The sequence below is a fragment of the Macrobrachium rosenbergii genome, chromosome 56 (genome assembly GCF_040412425.1).
Source record: "Macrobrachium rosenbergii isolate ZJJX-2024 chromosome 56, ASM4041242v1, whole genome shotgun sequence".
Taxonomy (NCBI): domain Eukaryota; kingdom Metazoa; phylum Arthropoda; class Malacostraca; order Decapoda; family Palaemonidae; genus Macrobrachium; species Macrobrachium rosenbergii.
This window is the reverse complement of record NC_089796.1, coordinates 74731363-74756799: the sequence shown is the minus strand read 5'-3', so window position 1 is coordinate 74756799 and position 25437 is coordinate 74731363. Positions and strand designations below refer to the sequence as shown.

The 25437-nt window shown below is 36.3% G+C and overlaps 1 protein-coding gene and 1 long non-coding RNA gene across 3 annotated transcripts in view; one reads left to right on the top strand and one right to left on the bottom strand.

The window, feature by feature from the left end:
- Window positions 1–3208, top strand: part of LOC136836270 (nephrin-like) — a 524495-nt gene extending 521287 nt beyond the window's left edge. The window contains 3 exon segments of the mRNA XM_067100298.1: window positions 1081–1246; window positions 2861–2886; window positions 2888–3208. Of these exon segments, the coding sequence (XP_066956399.1) occupies window positions 1081–1246; window positions 2861–2886; window positions 2888–3064 (369 nt within the window). The 3' untranslated portion in view covers window positions 3065–3208.
- LOC136836271 (uncharacterized) overlaps window positions 1–25437 on the bottom strand; it is a 643006-nt gene that overhangs the window by 35819 nt on the left and 581750 nt on the right. The window lies entirely within an intron of this gene.

The following is a 25437-nucleotide window of genomic DNA, read 5'->3' as shown; positions in this document are numbered from 1 at the left end:
GAAATTATGAATGAAATGTGTGCGCGTATGTATGTAAACATAAACAGTTACAGGAAAATTACACCCTTTAATTGATTGAAGAATGTTAGTTCAAGGTAACGATATATTTCACTGTGGAGTTACAACTGCAATTAGTGTAAAAATAAGTTCTTCATTTTATTAATAGTACACTATAAAACAACTGCAATTAGTGTAAAAATAAGTTCATTTTATTAATAGTACACTTTATAAAACTTGAAGACGTTATGAATCGTGGGACTGGAGACAACAATAAAGCCTCTCAACTTTTTTTTTTTTTTTTTTACTTCGGTATCCTGGTCGTGTATTACAGAAAAAGAAGTAGTGTTGAAATCACGTTATCAAATCTCAGCGTTGCACTTCTTCACAGATGGCTGTTATTCGGAGGTACCTAATATCACATTAGACGCTTATTTTTTTTTCTTCACATTTTTTCTAGTAACTGAATAACGGGTTTGAAATGACTCCAGAGAATTAAATATTTAATAATTAAATGTTGGTTCTTGATCTTAAAACCAGATTCCCGAAGTTTAGCAACGAAAAAAAAAATTTAATTGTAATAATAAAACTTATGTTTTCATTGAATACGCAAGTCAGGTGTGAAACTCTCAAAAGTTTGCTTCAATGGAATGATAATGATATATATATATATATATATATATATATATATATATATATATATATATATATATATATATATATATATATATATATATATATATATATATATTTTTTAAATTTTTTTCTATTCTAATCACCATCGTCTTCACTGGTAATGTGGGAATTCCTTACTCCAGGTTAAAATCCTTGCTACACTTATCTCTAATCGGTGTAATACGAGTATTCTACGAGATTATCTCTTTATTTACAACCTCTCCGTAATAATGGCACATTCAAGTTAATTTCTCCCCAGCGCCTTTCCGATAAGGAAAACAAACTCGTTAGGGAAAATTACAGGTCTTGGCATTTTATCATTTCCGCTTGTAACATCAAACTTCCAATGGTCATCAGTTCCCTAATAACCGTAATATTTTTCTCTCTCTCTTTCTCTCCCTGTGGCAGGAACAGACTCACAAACACGCTGCTTCCACCTACCTCATCGACCAGATTGAACCACCGCCCGAGTATGCTAGTCAAACGCCCTCGGCGCCCTCCAGCGCTGCATACGATCCGCACGAGGACGACTACGCCGAAGTGTTGAGGAGGAACGCCTACAACCACCAGTTAGGTTAGTTTCGACTCTCTCTCTCTCTCTCTCTCTCTCTCTCTCTCTCTCTCTCTCTCTCTCTCTCTCTCTCTCTCGCTAGTTAGTTAGCTGCTGGCTGGCTAAGCTTTCGTTTCTGAGTTGTGTGAAGTTAAGTCCATGGGCATGGTTGGACATTATTATTACTCAAAGGGAAAATTCGAGCCTGAAACATTCAATTATCGAAGGGAAAATTCGAGCCTAAAACATTCAATTATCGAAGGGGAAATTCGAACCTAAAACATTCGGCTATCAGTGTAAAATTTGAACTTGAAACATTCAGTTATCGAAGGGGAAATTCGAACCTAAAACATTCAGTCATCAAAGTAAAATTTGAACTTGAAGCATTCAATTATCGAAGGGAAAATTCGAACCTAAAACATTCAATTATCAAGGTAAAATTTGAACTTGAAGCATTCAATTATCGAAGGGAAAATTCGAACCTAAAACATTCAATTATCAAGGTAAAATTTGAACTTGAAGCATTCAATTATCGAAGGGAAAATTCGAACCTAAAACATTCAATTATCGAAGCGAAAATTCGAACCTAAAACATTCAGTTATCGAAGGGAAGATTCGAACCTAAAACATTCAGTTATCAATGTAAAATTTGAACTTGAAGCATTCAGTTATCGAAGGGAAAATTCGAACCTAAAACATTCAATTATCAAGGTAAAATTTGAACTTGAAGCATTCAATTATCGAAGGGAAAATTCGAACCTAAAACATTCAATTATCAAGGTAAAATTTGAACTTGAAGCATTCAATTATCGAAGGGAAAATTCGAACCTAAAACATTCAATTATCGAAGGGAAAATTCGAACCTAAAACATTCAGTTATCGAAGGGAAGATTCGAACCTAAAACATTCATTTATCGAAGGGAAAGTTCGAACCTCAAACATTCAATTATCGATCTGATAACTTGGCTCCTATGATCATGGGATTTTGCTGCCTGTTGACCATTGACCTTTTTTCTCGTTTTGGAAGAGACTTATTTCACATGCAAAAATTGACTACTGACTTTTATATTTTAACATTAAACCTCCTGTTACAATGGCAACTGCCCTTTTAGAAAGGACTGAATTCTCGAAAGCACATGAATTTAGGTAAGACTTAACTTACCAAGAGGTATAGACACCTGCATTGCCCAGCTGAAGTGAGACCTGTGTTAGAACAAAATAAATTTCCTTCATTTGTCAACTTAGTTTATAACCCAAACATATAACTGAAAACAGTATTGAAATCAGCAAGATCCTCCTCAGAATAATATTTCAGTTGAATTGTGCCTAATTATTTTTTTAATAATTGTGCATCATTTTTTTTTAGAATTGTGCCCAATTTTTTTATGATTGTGCCTAATTTTTTATGATTGTGCCTAATTTTTTATAATTGTGCCCAATATTTTTATAATTTTGCCTGATTTTTTTTATAATGGTGCCTAATTTTTTTGTAATTGTGCTATTTTTTTATGATTGTGCCAATTTTTTTTATAATTGTGCCTCATTTTTTTATGATTGTGCCTAATTTTCTTTTATAATTGTGCCCAATTTTTTTTTTTTCAAGTGTAACACCTTCTACATCATAAAATGTTCTTTCAGGTAAAGTGACGCCGAGGCCTCCGTCGCGCGCCACCCACTACACGACCTCCCCAGACGCCCGTGGCTACCTCAGCTACTCCTACACGCCGTCTCCTACGACAGTCCCCAACGGCGCCGCTCAGTATCACGCGGGGGGTCCTTCAGTCACTCTCGGCCTACACGATCACCCCCAGGGCTACCCGGCGGACATGGGTGCCAACATGAGCGCCGAGGGCATTGACCACGCCCACGCCCTTCAGACTTTAGGGCTGGACTCGGACCCGCCTCCATCTTTAGGACTGGAGCAGCACTCACTTCTTTCGGAGCATCCGAGTCTCACCCTCGACCCTCACTCCATCACGATAGATCACCCGGTCATCGCCGTCACCGACTTCTCCAAGAGAAACGGAGACCTGCGAGTGCAGCCGACCAGTCTCTCCACCTTCAACCCAAATCCTTCGCCTTCCACGTTCAGCGAATCGGACCTCGAGGGCCACTTGGTATGACTGTAAGCCACGGGCTCTTCTTGTGCTGCTGCTGCTGCTGCTCTCTCGAACTCGCCCGCAAAGCAGCAGCAACGGCAGCAACAGCGTCATGCGTCTGGTCCGAACGAGGAGAAACTGGGAACGAAAAAAAGAGAAATAATCAACTCGTTATTGCGATTATTATTAGTGAAAGTGAATCCTCTTCCGAGAGTTCCGAGAGTTTTGAGGCTACTCTCTCATTTTATGATTTCATTTTCCATGAAAGGAGGCTACTCGTTTCTAGAGTTAACTAAGACCGTTTTCGACTGAGACTTACTGTTCACAAGAACTCCCCTGTATATTTTTTATTTTGCAGTACTGTGTAAAAAGCAAGAGTGACCTCCATTATGGAAGTACATGACTACAAAATGAAGCATTTTCTAATATGCTTGTGTAACCAAAGAAATGCATTTTCTTAAAAATAAAAAAATGACGCACGTGTACTTTGGTGCGATGAAGCAGCTTTAAGCATAAATATATATATTATATTATAAACTTGTAATCTGTGTGACACCGTGTGCTGTTTATGGGACCCAAGCGTGTTTGTGTGATCCATTGCATGACGATGGTCGAGACTGCAGTCCAGACGACACTGCAGACGATTGAATCCCTCTCTTTCCAAGAATTACTCAAAAGAAAGTTGAACGTTCGCTCAGCTGTGATGTACGAATGCTTTTTTGTACTGTACCGTTTGTGGATTCTAGTTGTCATCCAACTTTTAGGGATGTTCATATTAGTTGTGAATGGATTTTTTGTTTTTTTGTTTTTCCTTTCTGAGAGAGAAGGGTGTCATTTAGAATCTCATTAGCGTATTATTTATAATTATTTATTTCAGTATTTTGCGGTGTTTGTTGATCGTTACCCTCCCCAGCCCAGTTTGCTTTGTTAAAAGTTTTTTTTTTTGTTATTTTAGCCTTTTTTTTTTATATTGTACAATAAGGGTTTTTTCGTGCGTGAAGAAAGAGCTCATAAAATCACAGTTCTCCTTATACGCAGGTGGAATACTATTTGCGCCGCTAATTTTAAAGTTAATGGTGTACCTTTTAATGGAGGGGTCGATGGCCCTGGGGTACGAAACTCTTGGGGACTCCTAGTTTGCACCTCGAAACAGCAAAAAAGAAAAAGACTGAGAGGGGAGACTTTCAAAACTTTTAACGAAAGGGCCACATGGTGCCACCGGCGATGCTCAATCCTAATTGACACCGCCAAGACAGTTGTATCAAGGAGGAATCAAGGGATTTGTTTTTTCGTAGCGACAGAAGGGTTGGGGGGGGGGGGCTAATTACCAACCTCCTTCCCCCGCCCCCTTCCTCCCCCTCACGAATAGATACCCCATGGGAAATCCTTTCCTATAACTCTCATTATAAAACGTTTTAATCCTTGTATGAAGTTTATGAAAAAAGCGATTTTGCCTCTAGAAGAAAAATACAATGAGGGTTGCTACGTACTGGACGCGTATGTGTTAATAATATACATCTGTGTGGGTGAAATCGTTGTTTTTACCCAAAAGGTGTTGAGCGTAAAAATCTGGTGGAGGGGATTGTCCATGGCATTCAAGATTGTTGTCAGGCCACCGATACACTCATTAAATACTTAATGCATTGGAAGTTTAAGTCGGAACCCGATGGTTGTTACATGGAAGTGAAATTCCGTTGCAGAGAAAAGTCTGATAATGTGATGACAGTGGTCTGGTTTCTTGCCGATTCAAGCAAAATTCTTGCGCGATTTTATAAGTTTGAGAATAAACTCGCCAAGCAATGCAGGCAATCTGAAATTCGTTTTTTAGATATACGGATCATTCTGCAGACATGAACGCCAGAAAAGCAAAATATATATATTTTTAATTTAGATAAGACCTGGTACTATCATTCTAAAGATTTGTTTATCGCTTTAATGCCACTAACAGAGAATGTATGATAATTGAGTACAAAATGGGTGAATGCCCGGGCTTACGACAAGGGCATCATAAAGTCAGGGAAATTCCAACAAGAACGGTTAAAAAGGCCACAGAAATTTTCACGAGAGGGAAAGGTTCACGGAAAGTAGGGTAGGAATAGAGGTAGGCAGGAAAATTCGTACAGTTTCTAGGAAGACTTACCATAAGGTTCCACAGGAGAGGGAAAATGGACTGAATTTTTTTTTTTTCAGAATAATGCAAACTTTCTTCTCCCCAAAGGAGACAGTGCGCAGGGCTTGACTTTCCCCACTGCTTGATGCAGTCAACCAAATACAATTTTTGTGGAAGAAGAAATCACAACATGAATGGTCTAATCTAAGCTCTTCCAAAATAACCAGGGAAAAATAGAGTAATTTTTGAAAAAGATAATTAGTTCTTCCAATTGAGATTTATTTATTTTTTTTTTTTTTTTGTCGTCCCAGTATATGTTATTTCAAACTTATACGAAGGGATTTTTGGAACTTGGGTGTCGCTAATGTAAGCTATTGTCAATCGAATAGGTCTATTTCCGGACTGGAGACAGCATAACTGATTGAGTGTTTTATCTTATCCTCTGGGAGGGTGTTATCAAAGAGTAAAACGCTAATTTATATAATATGAAGCTATTGAGTGTATAAACCGTGTGTATATATATATAAATTACTGTAGACTACGTCATGAACTTGAGAAAACACTTCTAACGAAAGAATATGAATGAATATAATTAGCAAGCTTTATTTTTATATAGATTCCCCTGTTCTAGCAATCAACAGATGTCTGTCTTTTTGGCAGTAGTCCAACTTTCATTTTCGTTTCGGCATTCTGCATCGACTTATTTCCACGATCTATTTCTCAAACGCCAGAACTTTTGTTTATTTGGCGTCTTTTGGCGTTACGAAATTTCCCCCCTATGTTTCATAGCATTGTTACACAAAAATCTTCTTTTTTCCCCCCCTTATTCTAGTCATAGCTGATATTTTATAATTTCATTTCCTCTCGAGAGGGGCACTGACTACCATGTTTTTTCTCTTTACTTTTTGAAGTTTTAGTTTACCCCCAATAAGCCTGGTCAGTTGAAGACTTGCAGTGCTCTTGATGGGAAACCGACAATTCTGTTGCTTTCGGACACCCTAAATTGCCTCCGTCAAGCTTTAAGTTACGTGACGCCACGTAGATGATGATGGCGATGGTAGTTCCAACTTCTCCTAGCTCTGTTTTCTATCGACTTTCCAGCATAATGCCCGGCAACGTGAACGGGGATATTTTTTGTTCTTATTGGTTATTTCGACGCGAGACTAGCTTCTCGGATACCTGTTGAAACGTGTGTGTATGAATATATATATATATATATATATATATATATATATATATATATATATATGTGTGTATATATATATATATATATATATATATATATATATATATATATATATATATATATATATATATATATATATATATATATATATATATATATATATATATATATATATATATATATATATATATATATATATATATATATATATATATATATATATTCTGTTAAACCAGAATTCCATTTTGGCGTCTTCATGGCTCCTTTTATTAATATATATATATATATATATATATATATATATATATATATATATATATATATATATATATATATATATATACTGTATAATTAACTGTAATGCATACGCATCTATGTGTGTGAAATGTGCATATATACATAATACACATACAAAAGTGTGTGTACTTTATATATACGTATAGTAAGCGATCATTAAAAAAAAACTAATACTATACACTATGTGTCTGTAAGACTTATTCGTAAAAAGGTTTTTTGATAAGTGACATAAAAAGGTTTTGATACTGCGTTTTTTATATAAGTAGCTTTGACCAACCTTGTAGAAATATATGCCCATATACAGACAGAAGAGTTGTTTTTACGTGTTTCTCTTTCTCTCTCTTTCTCTCTCTCTCTCTCTCTCTCACTCTCTCTCTCTCTTTCTCTAGAGGTTGCTGTGCCAAGCTGCCTCTTGCGATATTATTAAACTTTAAAAAAAAGAAAAAACTATATTGAGTCTGCATTTTGGAGTACTTAATTCCATTGTTCGTGCGTATGTTGCCATGTTCATTAGTGTACTATACTTAATAAATATCTGTGCATTTATATTATATATATATATATATATATATATATATATATATATATATATATATGTATATGTGTATATAGATATATGTATATGTATATATATACAGTATATATAATATATGTATAGATATGTATACATATATGTATATATATACATATATTTATATATGTATATATATGTATATATACATACAGTATATATATATATATATATATATATATATATATATATATATATATATATATATTTATTTATATGTATGTATGTATATACAGTATATATATATATATACATACATATACATATACAGTATATATGTGTATATATATATATATATTTATATAGAGAGTCGTTCAGGTTCTGTCTGGTGTAAATGAGACTGGAATGTCTCCAGCTGTGTCCTGTGAAGATTATATTTTGTCGATAACCTTCCAGGTCTGGAATGGTTAATTACTGTCCTTCAGAGATTTATTATTATTATTATTATTATTATTATTATTATTATTATTATTATTATTATTATTATTATTATTATTATATTCCCAAATGGAGTGAAATGTTAAGGAGTGAATCCAGGAAATTACCGTAAGGAAAACAATCTTCCTCAGGCACCTCCAATTTACGTCAAATGTGAAAGGAGTAATCATCTAGAAATTTGGGAAAATCATCGACTGGACTGTGGTTCCTTACCGTAAAACGTTCAAGGGGAAAAATATTAAATATTTCCTGGTGTTTTAACAGGAAAAATATATGTATTATAAATTTGAAAAATAGGATTTGGGTTTGACTATCACGTAAATGATTATTGTACAATTACGCAGATGAATATTAAGTAAAAAAAACCTTTGCTTGTGACAAATTACCCGTGTATAAAAAAAAGGACATTTTAGGAAATTCTTCATGTAATCTGGTTTTATTCATATACATACATAGTATATCATGTATAGATAGTTTCTGTACTGCTCCTACTAGCCTCCATTCACTCCAACTGCGTCTCTCTCTCTCTCTCTCTCTCTCTCTCTCTCTCTCTCTCTCTCTTTGTGTGAATCAAAAAGTCTTTCTGCTGTCGACACTGATGCTTTAATGCATCTTCCTATACATTTATTACTTAGCTTATATAACATTACCCTTCCAGATCTACCTCTCACTGTACCCTTCTATCTTGAAGAGGGTTGAAATACACAAAACATTGCCCTCATCCTGACTCTCTCACCTCCCAACCCCACCACCCCCCCAAAAATAACCCACCTTCCAGTATACTGGAGAAAGGAGTGAAATGCAATTCCAGAGGGGAAATCGTGTGTACATCGTTCCCCGATACTAGTCAAAATGGGAAAACACGCATTTCAAACTCCAAGCCGAAATAAAAACACAAATATAGACGTAATATATATAAATATATTAAATATAATATACGTAAGGGAAGCGGACTACACAACAACAACAACAACAAAAATGCTTGCTCGAAAACATCATTTATTCCCCCATTCACCACAATCCCCTTGTTCCCTCCCCTCTGCTTTCACTATCACTCCCAGAGACCCACCCCTCCCACCTTCTCTGTCCCTCACTGTCACCAGTAGCATGTAAGAACATTTTTTTGTAAATATTTGTACATTCTGTACCATATTGTAACAAAAGTGTTTTGTATAAACAAATAAATGTCAAATGTATATGTATGTCTTCTTTTATTAAGCAGATCCTTCAGGAGGGCGGAGTAGGATAAGGTTTCGAATTGGGAACAGGATGAGAGTCGAGAGGAATTGGCGGGGAAACGAAATCTGCTGTACGGAAGGGGCAGGAAGCAATAAAATTATTTCTTAAATATATTTACGTCTTGCGGTGATTACTGCTTGTTGTAATGACCCAACTCAGTCGAGCTGCGGCCAACCCACAAAATTCGTCAAGAAAAATCCTAAAATATGGAGCTAAGTTAAAGAGAAATGACCTTAATTAGGATTGTTCTGACGGAGAAACTGATCAAAGGAAGCAGCAAAAAGGTCAATCTCCCGGAGGAGGTCAAATGGCAAGAGGAAGAGAATTTCACAAACTGATGACAGGAATAAAGGATAAATAAAGAATTTCACAAACTGATGGATTAAAGGATAAATAAAGAATTTCACGAACGCACGACAGAAATAAAGGTTAAATAAAGAATTTCACAAACTGATGATAGTAAATAAAGAATAAATAAAGAATTTCACAAACTGATGAGAGGGATAAAGAAAAAATAAAGAATTTCACAAAATTATGATACTAATAAAGGATAGGGAATTTCACAAACTGATGACAGAAATAAAGGATAAATAATTTCACAAACTGCTGACAGGAATAAAGAGTACATAAAGAATTTCACAAAATTATGATAGTAATAAAGGAAAATAAAGAATTTCACAAACTGGTGATAGGGATAAAAAAAATAAAGAATTTCACAAATTAATGACAGGAAGAAAGGATAAATAAAGAATTTCACAAACTGATGACAGGAGTAAAGGATAAATGGTGGCAGGTGCCGATAAAAAGGTGGGGTTTCAATATCATCCATACAACAACATACTGTAATATACAAAGCACGACGAAATTATAAAAAAAAAAATATTGCATACACAGTTCCCATCTGAAACGAAAATATGCTCAGTTCTGTTAATATTTTGACTGACATTCTGCAGCCATCTAAGATTTAAGAAAAATAAAACAAAAAATTATTAATAAAAAATTGTTTTAACTATAAAATCAATATTTAAAGTTTAAAGGTTTGTTATGCGACCTGAAAATGGAAGGATTATATTACCTTTGTAATCAGTTATCATATTATGGTTCCCGGTATCTGTTGAAATAATCCTCAGGAATTTAACTGCAGTCCCCAATAAAGCTTCTCCCTGGGGTCATATACTGTATATACATACAGACACACACATACACGCACAAATATATATATAGTATATAATATATATAATACAAATATATAATATATATATATACATGTACATATATATATATATATGTGTGTCTGAGTATGTAAATCTAATTTTGATTTTAATGTACGTGAATAAATTATGCACTGATAAAACTGTCAATAATCGTATGCGGCTGCTCGAAAATGAAGCAAATTTATCCACGAATCAAAAAAAAAAAAAAAAAAGGAATAAACGATTCCCAGGGACACTCCTTCCCAAGAAGTCGCGCAGCCTAATATTTCTCATAAGAGCCACCGTAATTTTGCCACTTGAAGCTTTGCTGGACAGTGATTGATACATACCATCTGTCACCGTGAAGTATGTCCCCTTGACCCTTTATTGGATAAGAAAAGAATCCGGGTTTCATGAGTCCGAATAAAGAAAAGAATCCGGGTTTCACGAGTCCGAATTTTAGTGCTGACGCAATGAATTTTTTTTCTTTTTTGGTGGGGGGGGGTGTCGAAGCGTTCTTTAGCCACTGCCCCCCCCCCACAACACTTCCTATTGAACGCGCCGCACTCGCGCCAAATTATTATAACGCAACGATTGTGAAATTAGTTCTGACCTAATTTGTTTATAATTCCTAATTAAATTTGCTAATCTCTGCCCTCATCTGATTTACTGTGATTTGATTAGCCGACAGCGTTCGTTTCGAAATAAGCAGGCGACTGCCAGTGGGATAAACAGCTTTAGGCGGAAGCTTGTTGCTTCCAGCTGATTTTCACACATCGCCCAGTTCCGGATTCTGCGCGTCGTTTTTCCCCATTCTTTTTCTACGTCATTACTGCAATGAAACAGATAGACAGAGTCCGAATGGACTTCTGTCTATCTGTTTAAAGTATTGCTGTGATGATGACTTTTTCGAAATTATGGTACTTACCAGACTGACTCAGAAAAAAAAGTATTTGACTCAATCACACCAGTTCGTATCAGGAGATTAAAGATCAGTCAAGGATTGTCTCTAACTCTGATCTCAAGTAGTGAAGAAGGTTCACGTATGCTTTTAAGAATTAAGTTCGACCGTCACTCGAGACCCTTCCGACGCTGAATTTTAATGATGACCAAAGTTCATCTTCAAATAAAATACAGACAATGTGAAATTTTCTCTCTCTCTCTCTCTCTCTCTCTCTCTCTCTCTCAGACACCTAGACACTGAAAAACTCCCATTAATTACTGAATATCATTATCATCTCTCTCTCTCTCTCTCTCTCTCTCTCTCTCTCTCTCTCTCTCTCTCTCTCTCTCAAATATATAGCCTTCTCTAGAGCGTCTCACTTCAAATAAAATAGTGTGAAATCTCTCTTAAATATATAGCCTTCCTAGAGCGTCTTACTTCAAATAAAATACAATGTCTCTCTCTCTCTCTCTCTCTCTCTCTCTCTCTCTCTCTCTCTCTCTCCCAACTAGACACTGAAAAACTCCCATTAATTACTGAAAACCCTCCTCCTCTTCCACCTCTCTCTTTCTCTCTCTCTCTCTCTCTCTCTCAAATATATAACCTCCCCAAAGCGTCTTACTTCAAATAAAAAAAAAACCTACCCTTCATCGACATACCCTCGAGGGAAAGGTGATTCAAGATTCACAAGACATCATCAGTGGCACGGATTTTATTACCTGCACCTGCTGGCCGCTGAAGAGACTACACAGTAGAACGCGCGAGAGAGCCGTTTCAAAGGCAAATCCCAATTACTAATACTACTTCCACTACTACCAGAAACTGTCAGGCCAATCCACTCAATGCCTCTATGCCTAAGGATGCTCTCACAGGGGGGAATCCACTTACTGAATTAGGGAGCAGACCGACAGAAACGGAAATGTTAAAAGTTGACGCCCTCGAGGTTTCTGGTAAGGATCAAGTGGAGGCACTTCTTCCTTCCATCCCTTAATTAAGGCTCGTGTGTAAATGCCTAACACTTTCAAAGCGAGTTGAGCACTCCTTTTTTAGCGTTTTTTTTTTTCATAGGCCTAGTTACCGATATGCCTAAAATATTAAGGGAAGTTAAATGAAATCTGGGTTTTCATTTCTCATAATCGTTAGTTTTTTTTAGGGTAATGTATCAGCAGATGCCATATTCATATCCCGTTTAGCGTTTTTTTCATAGGCCTAGTTACCGATATGCCTGGAACACCCTGTACAGAGTAAATACAATTGAAAATACGTATAATAAGGGCAGTTAAGTGAAATCTGGCTTTTCATTCTTCATAATCGTTAGTTTTTTTAAGGTAATGTATCAGCAGATGCCATTTATTCATATCCCTTTCATCTGTGGTTCTTAAAACCTGCTGTAATGTGTCTGAATTAAAGAAATATTCTCGAAAGACAAGAACCGATTCACTTGAGAGCCAGCACCAAGCAAGGAACCTAAAACCAGTTATTTCAGATTAAAGCATTACAGAAAGTGGAAAACTGTTTTGCCACGTTTATTTACAAATGGGCTTTTTATGACCGCTATCGCCCACGCCACGAGCATGAATAACATCTTCTACAACCCGAGTTGCTATAACCGTTCCACTTATGCAAATACAACTGGCCAGATGCACCTTGTTGGAAGATTCCAAAAGTATCGCCCGGTCTTATTCCGGAGAAAATCCATCATTAAGAATATTTGCAGCTCAGGCAGATAAACAAGAATTTTTTATTCATATGGAAGAGCTAGATACCAATTAGAAAGTGAGGCTTTGAGAGAGAGAGAGAGAGAGAGAGAGAGAGAGAGAGAGAGAGAGAGAGAGAGAGAGAGAGAGAGAGAGCAAGCCTTTTAGTGGGGGAAAAGTTAAGACTTGCTAGCATCATGCCTTTTTTCCACCAAGGTGGCGAACTCCCACAGTCGACTAACAACTAGGTTCAAGAAGCACAATGTGTTTTTATCGATGTGTGACCATCCACCCGTTCTAGCCAAGGATTCGAACTTGTGTGCGTCCTTTCACTTTACGGTAAGCGAGAATGCTACCGATCGCAAATTGTATATGAAACGTGCGCGCACAAACGCAACTGGTCTAAAAAAAAAAAAAAAGACAAGAGAAAGGAAAATAGAAAGTGAAAACCATTCCAAAGAACGCTTCCGAATTCATACTCAATACTCGCAGACACAAACACACACATTCTATATCCGAAGCGACAGCTAGAATCAAACGTGTAAAGAGAAAAGGGCAATAAATGGTCAACAGGCAACGTAAAGGGCCCATAAGGGGAACGAGTCCAGAGATGAGAGGGGAAGCGAACTGGTGGGGAATGGGAGGGGGGGGGAGGTTAGAGGAGGGAGGGGATGGGGGGAGGGTGTTGTTTCATTGTTACGCCGAAGGAGGAATACACCGAGGAAAATGGCTGCATGGAATCACCTGTAAATTAAATTGGTCCAATATAGAAGACACCAGATGTGAGTAACTAGACCACAAAAGGTCCGAATTGCGGCAATATTTTTATGCATAGGACGCACGTATTCCCCAGCAGGAGGCATTTGGGACGCCCAAGATGTTGCCTCCTCCCTCGCGGGGAATAGTTCTCATATTGCAAATTTCATACATTGTATTGGAAGCACCTTCGCGGCTCTTCCGATGAAAAGGACAGATATGGCCGCCTGGCCGAAAATTTACTGACGGTAAAAGTAGATTCCATCTCTGTTTTCGAAACGGAAAAAAAAAAGATGGAGCGGGGGAAACGTCGGTATATATTATTTTATATATATATATATATATATATATATATATATATATATATATATATATATATATATATATATATGTGTGTGTGTGTATATATATATATATATATATATATATATATATATATATTATATATATATATATATATATATATATATATATATATATGAGTGTTTGTGTGTATGTGTGTGTGTGATTCCATCTTCTGTTTTCCAAAAACGGGAAAAAGTGATGGTCTCTTCTTTATATATATGTATATTATATATATATATATATATATATATATATATATATATATATATATATATATATATATATATATATATATATATTTACAGCGCAGTATCATTCATTACTTGCTTCATCATGCTCCTTGGAATGACTGAAACGTCTTATATACGCAAAAGTTGTTAATGTACACGGATTGTTGATTATCATCACATAGAGGAATAATTACTACAATATTGAAATTTTAAATGTTTCCTACATGAACCAGGGATCCAGTTGTTATAAAAGGAATGTGAAAACCCGAAGTTACCCCTACTCCTTGACAATCAAGATCAAATCTCGATATACCATTCAGTGAAATACCCAGGAAATTGGAATATGTGGTTTTCTTACAGTGAACAACACAGGTTGCTTTTGTCTGACTGATGGCACAGCAAAACAGTATCTATATTTATCAGAAATTGATACACTAGACGTGAGAAAGCAGCCTATAGTTACGGTGAAACAATGACGCAAGAGTATAATCCCTAAATACAAGAATGCACTGTCAAGGCGTAATGAGGCTTCTTGTCATTTTTTGCATTGAAACTTATGTGAAAGGTGGAACGTATTGGCCAAATACTTTACATTTACACTTATCGAAAAGAAAAATATTAGGTTCACTTTTTCCAACACAATACCTCGTTCCTTTTGTGTGCTGTTTGACTGTGCATTCAAATTAACAGGTCCCTTGCAATAGAGGTGTCCAGTCAGTTTTGGTTTACAGTGTTCTAAAAGCATACTAATCTGTGTCAAAACGGCTTTAACTTATAATTTAGCTTAATCAGCAATGTCTCTTTGATGGTCTGTTAACAAAAAGCTCCTGTGGTGATTCCTCTTCCAGCTGTTATATTTCTCCATAAGTCTTAATGAAAAGCCTTCATGAATGACATTCCTTAGGGGAATGCTGATCATTTTTTGTAAATCTGACCAAGAAGATATAGAAAGTCTTTTATGCTGTACCAAATTTGAGGTGTTACTGTACTGGATGAGCGAAGAGGTACTGAATAACCAACCTGCTTCATGGTGAATTAAGTATTATGTTGAAAAAAAAATTTGTACCACTACAAAATAATAGCTTTTCCATACCACTATAAAATAATAGCTTTTCCAGATCAAATTTTAAAATTTTAGAATTTTTGGTCCAAAACAGTGAAAAATGGTAAAAAACGGTGAAAAGCAGTCAAAAACAAAGAAAATTGGTCAAAAATAGTAACTTGTACTGTTCCTTGGTAAATTTTTTTAGCAAATGACTCTTAACATTAGGGCTCCTGGCTGAACTCTTTCCAAAGCATTAACACATCGTCAAAGATGTATTCCATTAGTACTTTAGCTGAGATTTAAGATCTCCCACTGTTTATATTTTCCTGGATCTTGTGCTGTGAAAGTTCGCCATGTCGCTTCTGTCATCTGTCTACAAGACTGCTGCTGTTTGGAACGGAAAGAAAGTAAATTGTGTTACCTAACTAACACATAGTTCACTCAACGTTCGAACGTGTAAATATTTGTAAAAAAAAGGAAAAAAAAAATCTTACTGTTCCCGTTCCTTTGAACGGGACCAAGCTGTGTACAGGGTAATTTAGGATACTCTGAATTACGACAACCACACTGAAAATGGCTTAAAATTCTTACCGGTCCTATCAAGTCACAGCAAATTTAGCTCGAAACCCTTAGCAATAAGCGGGATTATACTGTTAACTTTCTTGTACTGTCTTTGCAGACAGGAAAAAAATAGAAGCATTTCCATTTCATCAGCTGATTACATTTTAATTTATGATGGAGGAGAACAGAGAATATCTGTAGTATTTCAGCATCGGTACTTCAGCATTTTAACAATGAAAGATACGATTGTAATTAAATTGCTATTTTACATCAACTTCCTGATAATTAAGTTTTTATTGCGTTAAAGATAATTGCGTGTTCAGCGTCTATTAAAAGGGAGGCTATTAATTCTAAACAGCTCTGCTGTAAACAGTGTTTTTATATCTAAATTAATTACTTCAATCACTCATTAGGAAAATTCTTTTTCAAATAATGAGAAAATCACATCCAAAAAAGACAATATTCCATGAAGAAAAATTCGTATCATGCAGAAATACAATTTATTGCAAAAAAATTTTGATTATCCTTGAGTTTGTAGAATCATAAAATTTCTCATTTTCATGAAGAGAGTTACAGTCACATTAAAAGAAGGCTACAGCAAAACCCAAAACCAGCGAAAGCGAATCAAAATTTGATGAAATTGGTTACAGTTATTCACATATTATGTATTAGTAAGCGGTTTAACGCTCGATTCGTAAAAATGTGGCAAAATCATGGGGCAGCTGCAGAGAAAAATTTAAATGATGGGGCAGCTGCAGAGAAAAATTTAAATGATGGGGCAGCTGCAGAGAACAAAATTAAATGATGGGCAGCTCCAGAGAAAAAATTAAATGATGGCCAGCTGCAGAAAAAAATTAAATGATGGGGCAACTCCAAAGAAAAAATTAAATGATGGGACAGCAGCAGAGAAACAATTAAATGATGGGGCAGCTGCAGAGAAAAAATTAAATGATGGGGCAGCTTCAGAGAAAAAATTAAATGATGGGGTAGCTCCAAAGAAAAAATTAAGTGATGGGGCAGCTGCTGAGGAAAAAATAAAATGATGGGCACCTCCAGAGAAAAAATTAAATGATGGGGCAGCTCCAGAGAAAAAATTAAATGATGGGGCAGCTCCAGAGAAAAAATTAAATGATGGGGCAGCTCCAGAGAAAAAATTAAATGATGGGGCAGCTCCAGAGAAAAAATTAAATGATGGGGCAGCTTCAAAGAAAAAATTAAATGACTGGGCAGCTCCAGAGAACAAATTAAATGATGGGCAGCTGCAGAGAAAAAATTAAATGATGGGGCAGCTGCAGAGAAACAATTAGATGATGGGGCAGCTGCAGAGAAATAATTAAATGATGGGGCAGCTGCAGAGAAATGCTGAGAAAAAATTAAATGATTGGGCAGCTGCAGAGAAACAATTAAATGATAGGGCAGCTCCAGAGAAAAAATTAAATGATTGGGCAGCTCCAAAGAAAAAAAATTGAATGGTTGGGCAGCTGCAGAGAAACAAATGATGGGGCAGCTCCAGAGGAAAAATTAAATGATGGGGCAGCTCCAAAGAAAAAATTAAATGATTGGGCAGCTGCAGAGAAACAATTAAATTATGAGGCAGCTCCAGAGGAAAAATGAAATGTTGGGGCAGCTCCAAAGAAAAAATTAAATGATGGGGCAGCTGCAGAGGAAAAATTAAATGATGGGGCAGCTGCAGAGAAACAATTAAATGATGGGGCAGCTGCAGAGGAAAAATTAAATGATGGGGCAGCTCCAAAGAAAAAATTAAATGATTGGGCAGCTGCAGAAAAAAAATTAAATGATGTAGCAGCTCCAGAGAAAAAATTAAATGCTGCAGCAGCCACAGAGAAAAATTAAATAATGGGCAGCTCCAGTGAAAAAATTAAATGATGGGGCAGACCCAGCGAAAAAATTAACTGATGGGGCAGCTGCAGAGAAAAAATTAAATGATGGGGCAGCCCCAGAGAAAAAAAAATAAATTATGGGGAAGTTCCAGAGAAAAAATTAAATGATGGGGCAGCTCCAGAGAAAAAATTAAATGATGGGGCAGCTCCAGAGAAAAAATTAAATGATGGGCAGCTCCAGAGAAAAAAATAAATGATGGGGCAGCTCCAGAGAAGAAATTCAATAATGGGGCAGCCCGAGCGAAAAAATTAAATGATGGGGCAGCTCCAGAGAAAAAATTAAATGATGGGGCAACTCCAGAGAAAAAAATTAAATTATACGGCAGCTCCAGAGAAAAAAAATAGATGATGGGGCAGCTCCAGAGAAAAAAATTAAAAGATGGGGTAGCTCCAGAAACAAAAATTAAATGATGGGGCAGCTCCAGAGAAAAAAATAAATGATGGGGCAGCTACAGAGAAAAATTAAATGAAGGGGCAGCCCCAGAGAAAAAGATTAAGACAATGGTCATTACCATTCTCGTACTTTATTTGCCGAACCGTGGATGAATTTCGTGTTGAAATCTTCAGCAATAGAAGCCTCCCCATGCGCACGACTCCAGTGATTCAATGTATTGCAAGAACCGACAAGAAGCAAGAACACAAATCATTGACTAGCCCTCTCGGATATATCATATTTGCACAGTGATGATTTGTATATTAAATAAGCACACATACACATACACACACACACACACACACATAACACATATATATATATATATATATATATATATATATATTATATATATATATATATATATATACATATATATATGGGTGTTGACAAAGGGTCGATTTTTCCAGTTCTCAGCAGCTGTCCAGGCATGAGTTGCTAGCCCCATGCCCTTGACCACAGCTGACCTTAGTATGCATTAACAGCTGGGTCAACTGCAGGACAGTAGGTAGAACTGAATAATGAACTATTGTGATTACAAGTCCAAGGCTCAACTACATGTATGTATATATGTATATATATATATATATTATGTATATGTATATATATATATATATATATAGGGCCATGTATATATATATATATATATATATATATATATATAAATATATATATATATATATATATATATATATATATATATATATATATATATATATATATATATATATAAAAATATATATATTTATATATATATATATATATATATATATATATATAAATATATATATATATTTATATATATATATATATATATATATATATATATATAAATATATATATGTGTGTGTGTTTATTTATAATCTATCAACTTTATCCTCAGCCAGATAATGATCAGAATTACATCCAGTCACTCTTCTTCCCACCATTACACTCATCAACCTACTTTCTAATGGCAGTTTTTTCACCTTTTTTGTTTCCCAGTTACACTTACGAATATCCTGATTTGAAATTCGCATATTTCCAGCATTCAAGCTAGTTTCCAACCACTATTCCAAAAGGCTCTCCATTCTTCTTTACTCCAGGAATACCACACCTGTCATCTATGACAACTGGTCTGTCACCTACCTTTGCACGAAATCACCTAGCACAGCCACCCTGTCTCGTTTACCAAACCCAGCCAGCCGCAGACTCACTCTCTGCTCAGAGTTACTTTCACTCACATTCTTTTCAATTTCAGGGTCACAATTGTACACTCAGGAACATAACTTTAATTCCTGCCTCCTTCGATCTTATTCAAGTCCTCAGACTAACACATCTGTTAGTCTGCCCTGTCCCAAAAGTCTTCTTGGTATTCTAAACACGCCCACTACCTTGCTCTGCATATTTCAACCTTCCCAGACACACCCTGGACAAGCTTGGCTTTTACAAAAGGAACTGACAAAAAAATCCTGCTTTCTCTCCAGACACAAATCAACTACCATACAATTTTTCACTTCTGTACCACATCCAAACTTTCATACAAAGTGTTTGTTTGTTTGTTTGCAAACTACAACGGCCAACATGCAAAGAACTGATGACTTCTCGATTCAGTCTTAATTTTTGGATTCATTATCCCTCCGAAAACCTAAAATTCAAATTTGGAAATGAAACGAAAATACGTCCGAACACCGGATTCGAAGCTGGTTTATGAGAAGCGACAGCCTAACACTGAGCCACCTGCGTTGTCACAGACAAGAATTTATTACAGCTCATGTGACCATCAAAAATGTTGAAACCAGCCATATTTTACCAGAGGCAAAATTGACCCATCCCCGCTCTAATGTCATGTTAAGATGTCCTTTGCTTCTTGGCTGAAATGTGTGAAATTAAGTTCTCATATTCACCAAATCTATGTAAATGCAAAACTGCATATTATCTCTCAACTTCTCGATGCCCTCAAATCTTTTGGGGTACGTTTTCCAACCAAGCATTCACAATTTGGAAAGGAAATTAAATTCCTCCGCCTTGCCAAGGTTCGAATTTGGCTAGAAGGAACAGCAGTCTAACGCTAATCTACCCACGCCTATCAGAAACAGGCACAATTAATCTTAGCTCACCCCTACGTATTATACATGATGAATAGAAATTAACCCATTCCCTCCTGGATAGCATGATGTTAAACTATTTTTTTTTTTTTTTTTGAAGAAAGGCAATTATGGAATATACTCGTTACATTTACCAGAACGAGCCTAAATACCTACCCTCCAACATCCAATGAACTCTTGACTCCTCAGTTCCCCATTGCGTTTTGGATACGTTTTCCGGTGAAAACCTGGAATCCAAACCCAGGAATGAAATGAAGAAACTTTTCCCACGCCCAAGATTCGGGCTGAGTTAGGAGAAACAGCATCCCAGCATCAACCACCCATGCTATCACGGAGGTTTGGAATTCCTCTCCTCCTGGTGTGGTGGAGTTTCTTCGTTTTATCTTGAATTCGGAAGTTTTCCAATGGAAAAGTATCCAAAACAGTTAAGGAATAAAGACGTTTACGAGTTCATCGCATTTTGACTCTTGTAGTTATTGAAAAATAACCAGTAAATTCTACATGAGTTAGGAGAAGAATAAAACGTGCTAAACATGACGTTACAGAATGAGGAAGGGTTTATATCATCTCACATTAAATAGATCTGAATGACAGATAGCGTACGCAGCTATGTGAAGAAAAATTCTTACCTTTCATAACGTGATGGTTAGTTGAATAATGGACTGCCAAATCTCCTTCTCCTAGTCCGAATCATAGCATGGAGGATGTGCTTCTTCATCCCATTCCCAAATTCCGATTCCAGCTTTTAAGTGGAACACTTAACCGAAAAATATACGGGAGCCATTGCATTGTTATAGTTGTGGCGAATGTAACCAGATTTCATACCTTTCAGCCAATTGGCAAAAGGTAATTTCGTTACGAGTAAAATACAACCGTGAATTGGATACATTATGTACTTTATAAACTGTAATGAATTTTCACCTGTGATACCATGTTTTCTTTAGTGCTGGACAGCGATTTCTCGTTTCCCCGGTTAGAATCTTGGCGTCCAAAAAGGGTTTCTCCATTTCGTTTCATTATAGACGTTAAGCTTTCATGAGACGGAACTTTAAATAAGTAAAAAATGAGCCGAAGTTTCTTCGGCGCAATCGAGTTTTCTGTACTGCAGTTACTGCGTATAATCAAGGCCACCGAAAACAGATCTATCTTTCGGTGGTCTCGGTATAATGCTGCATGACCGCGGCCCATGAAACTTTAACCATGGGCCTGTGGTGGCCTATCCTATATCGTTGCCAGAAAAATGATTATGGCTAACTTTAACCTTAAATAAAATGAAAACTACTGAGGCTAGAGGGTTGCAATTTGGTATGTCCGATGATTGGAGGGTGGATGATCAACGTCCCAATTTGCAGCCCTCTAGCCTCAGTAGTTTTAAAGCTCTGAGGGCGGACAGAAAAAGTGCAGACAGAAAAAAGTGCGGACAGAATAAAGTACGGACGGACAGACACAGCCGGCACAATAGTTTTCTTTTACAGAAAACTACGCCAGGACTGAGACAGTAAAAGTTCGAACACTAAGAATGTTATGCACTGTCCAAAGTCGGACTAGATTACCTAAATTCTGTGCAACGTGTGGACGACGGCAAGCCTAACGTGGAGGGGACTGCCTGTGAAGTATATAAAGGCTACAAAGAGAAATCAATATATATATATATATATATATATATATATATATATATATATATATATATATATATATATATATATATATATATTTATATATATACAATGAATTTTACTACCAGACACAGAGACCGTGTCGTTGTCCAGTAAAAGGTCACCAGACGGGTAATAATATTCAGTAAGCAAAACCACCGTGAAAATTGAAAAAGCCTTTTTATCGAAAGTTCTCTTCAATTTCCGTGGGTAATTAATGCAACAATGGCTTAATAATAGATCTACCGTTTACAGAATCCCCAGCCTTACTTGAGCAAAAATTGGGTGCAGTTTAGAACATCAAGTGCGGAAGAACCGTGTCAATCACTCGCAACATGTGTGATAGTCATGTGACTTTATAACGTGCAAAAGGTTCCTTGTTTTTCAGGCCCGTCGCTTTTTCCGCATGAAACATCTATTCCGATTTAGTTACGAGAAAAAAAAATCGATTTCAAACGTCAGACCTGACCTTAATAGCAATGACGAATAAAGAGAATTCACGTTCTGATCTGCTTTTCAACTCGTCCATCCATAAAACATGATTTAACTAAACTGGCCCTGGAGCTGTGAAAAATCATTTTGCTTTAAAAAAAAAAAAAAGCTTGAACTCTGACCTATCAGGCCAGTGAGTCATTAAAGTTAACTTTACCAAAAGGAAATTAGTTTGCAATTTTGAACTCATTTTTCATAATGTTGTTTCTACGGCAATTGGTGTAGCCATACAAGTATACAAATGGTTTTCAGGCAGGGGAAATCTGTTTTCCTTTGAAATAAAGATAAGCCTTTCGGACTGTCTGGTGAAGAGTTAAATCATCATTATCATCGTTCATGTTAAAACAATTTAAGTTAAAATTGTTTTAACATGAACGATGATAATGATGATTTCAATATATGTACACATATTTCACTGTAAGAAAACTTGATAGTCTACTGACTGACTTACTCTATTAAAGGAAAGGAAACGCGGCCAGGAAATTCGGTCCATCTGTGTCATGGAGAATAATTGTCAGTGATATTCCTATGCGAGTACTTAAGTGTCAATTAACTACTCTCTATACAATGGTGATACCTGTTTATTACCTTTAAATGATGACTTAAATATGTCTTCGTTAACTCGAAAACAACCGACTTCCAGGCCATGGACTCATCTGGCCTCATTTCCTCTCAGTTTCCTTACATCATCTGCATGACATCATTTCCTCTCAGTTTCCTTATATCATCTGCATGACCTCATTTCCTCTCAGTTTCCTTATATCATCTGCATGACCTCATTTGCTCTCAGTTTCATTATATCATTTGCATGACCTCATTTCCTCTCAGTTTCCTTATATCACCTGCATGACCTCATTTCCTCTCAGTTTCCCCATATCACCTGCATGACCTCATTTCCTCTCAGTTTCCCCATATCACCTGCATGACCTCATTTCCTCTCTGTTTCCCCATATCACCTGCATGACCTCATTGGGTCTCATTTCCTCATATCACCTGGATGACCTCATTTCCTCTCAGTTTCCCCTTATCACCTGGATGACCTCATTTCCTCTCAGTTTCCCCTTATCACCTGCATGACCTCATTTTCTCTCATTTTCCTCATATCCCCTGCATGACCTCATTTCCTCTCAGTTTCCTTATATCACCTGCATGATCTCATTTCCTCTCAGTTTCCCCATATCACCTGCATGACCTCATTTTCTCTCACTTTCCTCATATCTCCTGCATGACCTCATTTCCTCCCAGTTTCCCCTTATCACCTGGATGACCTCATTTCCTCCCAGTTTCCCCTTATCACCTGCATGACCTCATTTTCTCTCACTTTCCTCATATCTCCTGCATGACCTCATTTCCTCTCAGTTTCCCCTTATCACCTGGATGACCTAATTTCCTCTCAGTTTCCCCATATCACCTGGATGACCTCATTTCCTCTCATTTTCCTCATATCACCTGGATGACCTCATTCCCTCTCATTTTCCTCATATCACCTGGATGACCTCATTTCCTCTCATTTTCCTCATATCACCTGGATAACCTCATTTCCTCTCAGTTTCCCCAAAAGTGCTTCAGAGAAGAATTGTTAAGATAAGTGAGGTCTAGGCAGTTGACCTGACGAATAACCTTTGGTTCAGTCTTATCTGTTAAGTATGAGAAGTGAAAGCACCGCCACTCCGACGCTGAAACATTATTCTGAACATGGAGGAAAAATAAAACTCAGTTTCTTTGGACATAGAAAATATTTCAAAAGCTGGAGGAAACAATACTTTTTAGAAACTAACTTAGTAGTACGAACTATTTAGTTACAAGGCAAAATATGTAATGCATGCCTGTAAAATTCTACTACAGGAGAGAGAGAGAGAGAGAGAGAGAGAAGAGAGAGAGAGAAGAGAGAGAGCTAGGGCAAAATATGTAACGTATGCCTGTAAAAATTCTATTTAATGGGGGGAGAGAGAGAGAGAGAGAGAGAGAGAGAGAGAGAGAGCTAGAGAGCAAAATAAGTAACATGTAATATATGCCTGTAAAATTCTATTAATAATGGAGAGAGAGAGAGAGAGAGAGAGAGAGAGAGAGAGAGAGAGAGAACAAAATATGTAATGTATGCCTGTAAAATTCTATAATGGAGAGAGAGAGAGAGAAAGAGATGTAATGTAGACCTGTAAAAGAGAATGAGAGAGCAGAGGGCCAAAATATGCAATGCCTGTAAATTCTACTTAATGGAGAGAGAGAGAGGCTAATCAAGATTTTAATAACGTAGCGTATGCATAAAATGTACACTATGTGCGGTAAATACATTTACAATAGAAAGTTCAACTCGAGTGGCACAATACACTCGCATTCATATCGGGCCTTCGCATTTCCATACGGAGACTTCATATAAACATTCATTATTCTGGATATGTAAAAATCGGTACCAGAGGGACAAATATGGAAAAGCGAAATCTATCCCGTGTCTCCCGGAAAACAAGTTCGTCCGGCATAAATGCAAAAAAGAAAAAAAAAAATCGTGGGAAAAAATATGCCGGACGAAACAGCGCTCGGCGATTTCCCTATGTATATGAAATACGCACAAAATATTTCCATTTTTTTGAGGAGTAAGAATATAATTTCCGTGGACGACGACGTTTTCGAAAAGAAATATATTTTAAATTCCTGAGGTTTTGAAAAAAACGGAGAAAGGGCTGGAATTGGATGCTAGAACGAACACGGTTTTTATTTATTGATTTATTTACCTTTTATTTATTTATAATTTTAATTTTTTACTATATTCAGAAGGCTTCCACGTCCCTTTCAAGACCTTGTAAGATTTAAGAGGTAGTTTTTCAACAATTACTACTCAATAATTACCTTGAGCTTGTTTCTGTGCCTTTATAATAATAATAATAATAACTTCACAATTATAATAATGAGAACATAATATTCATTATAATAGATTTCAAT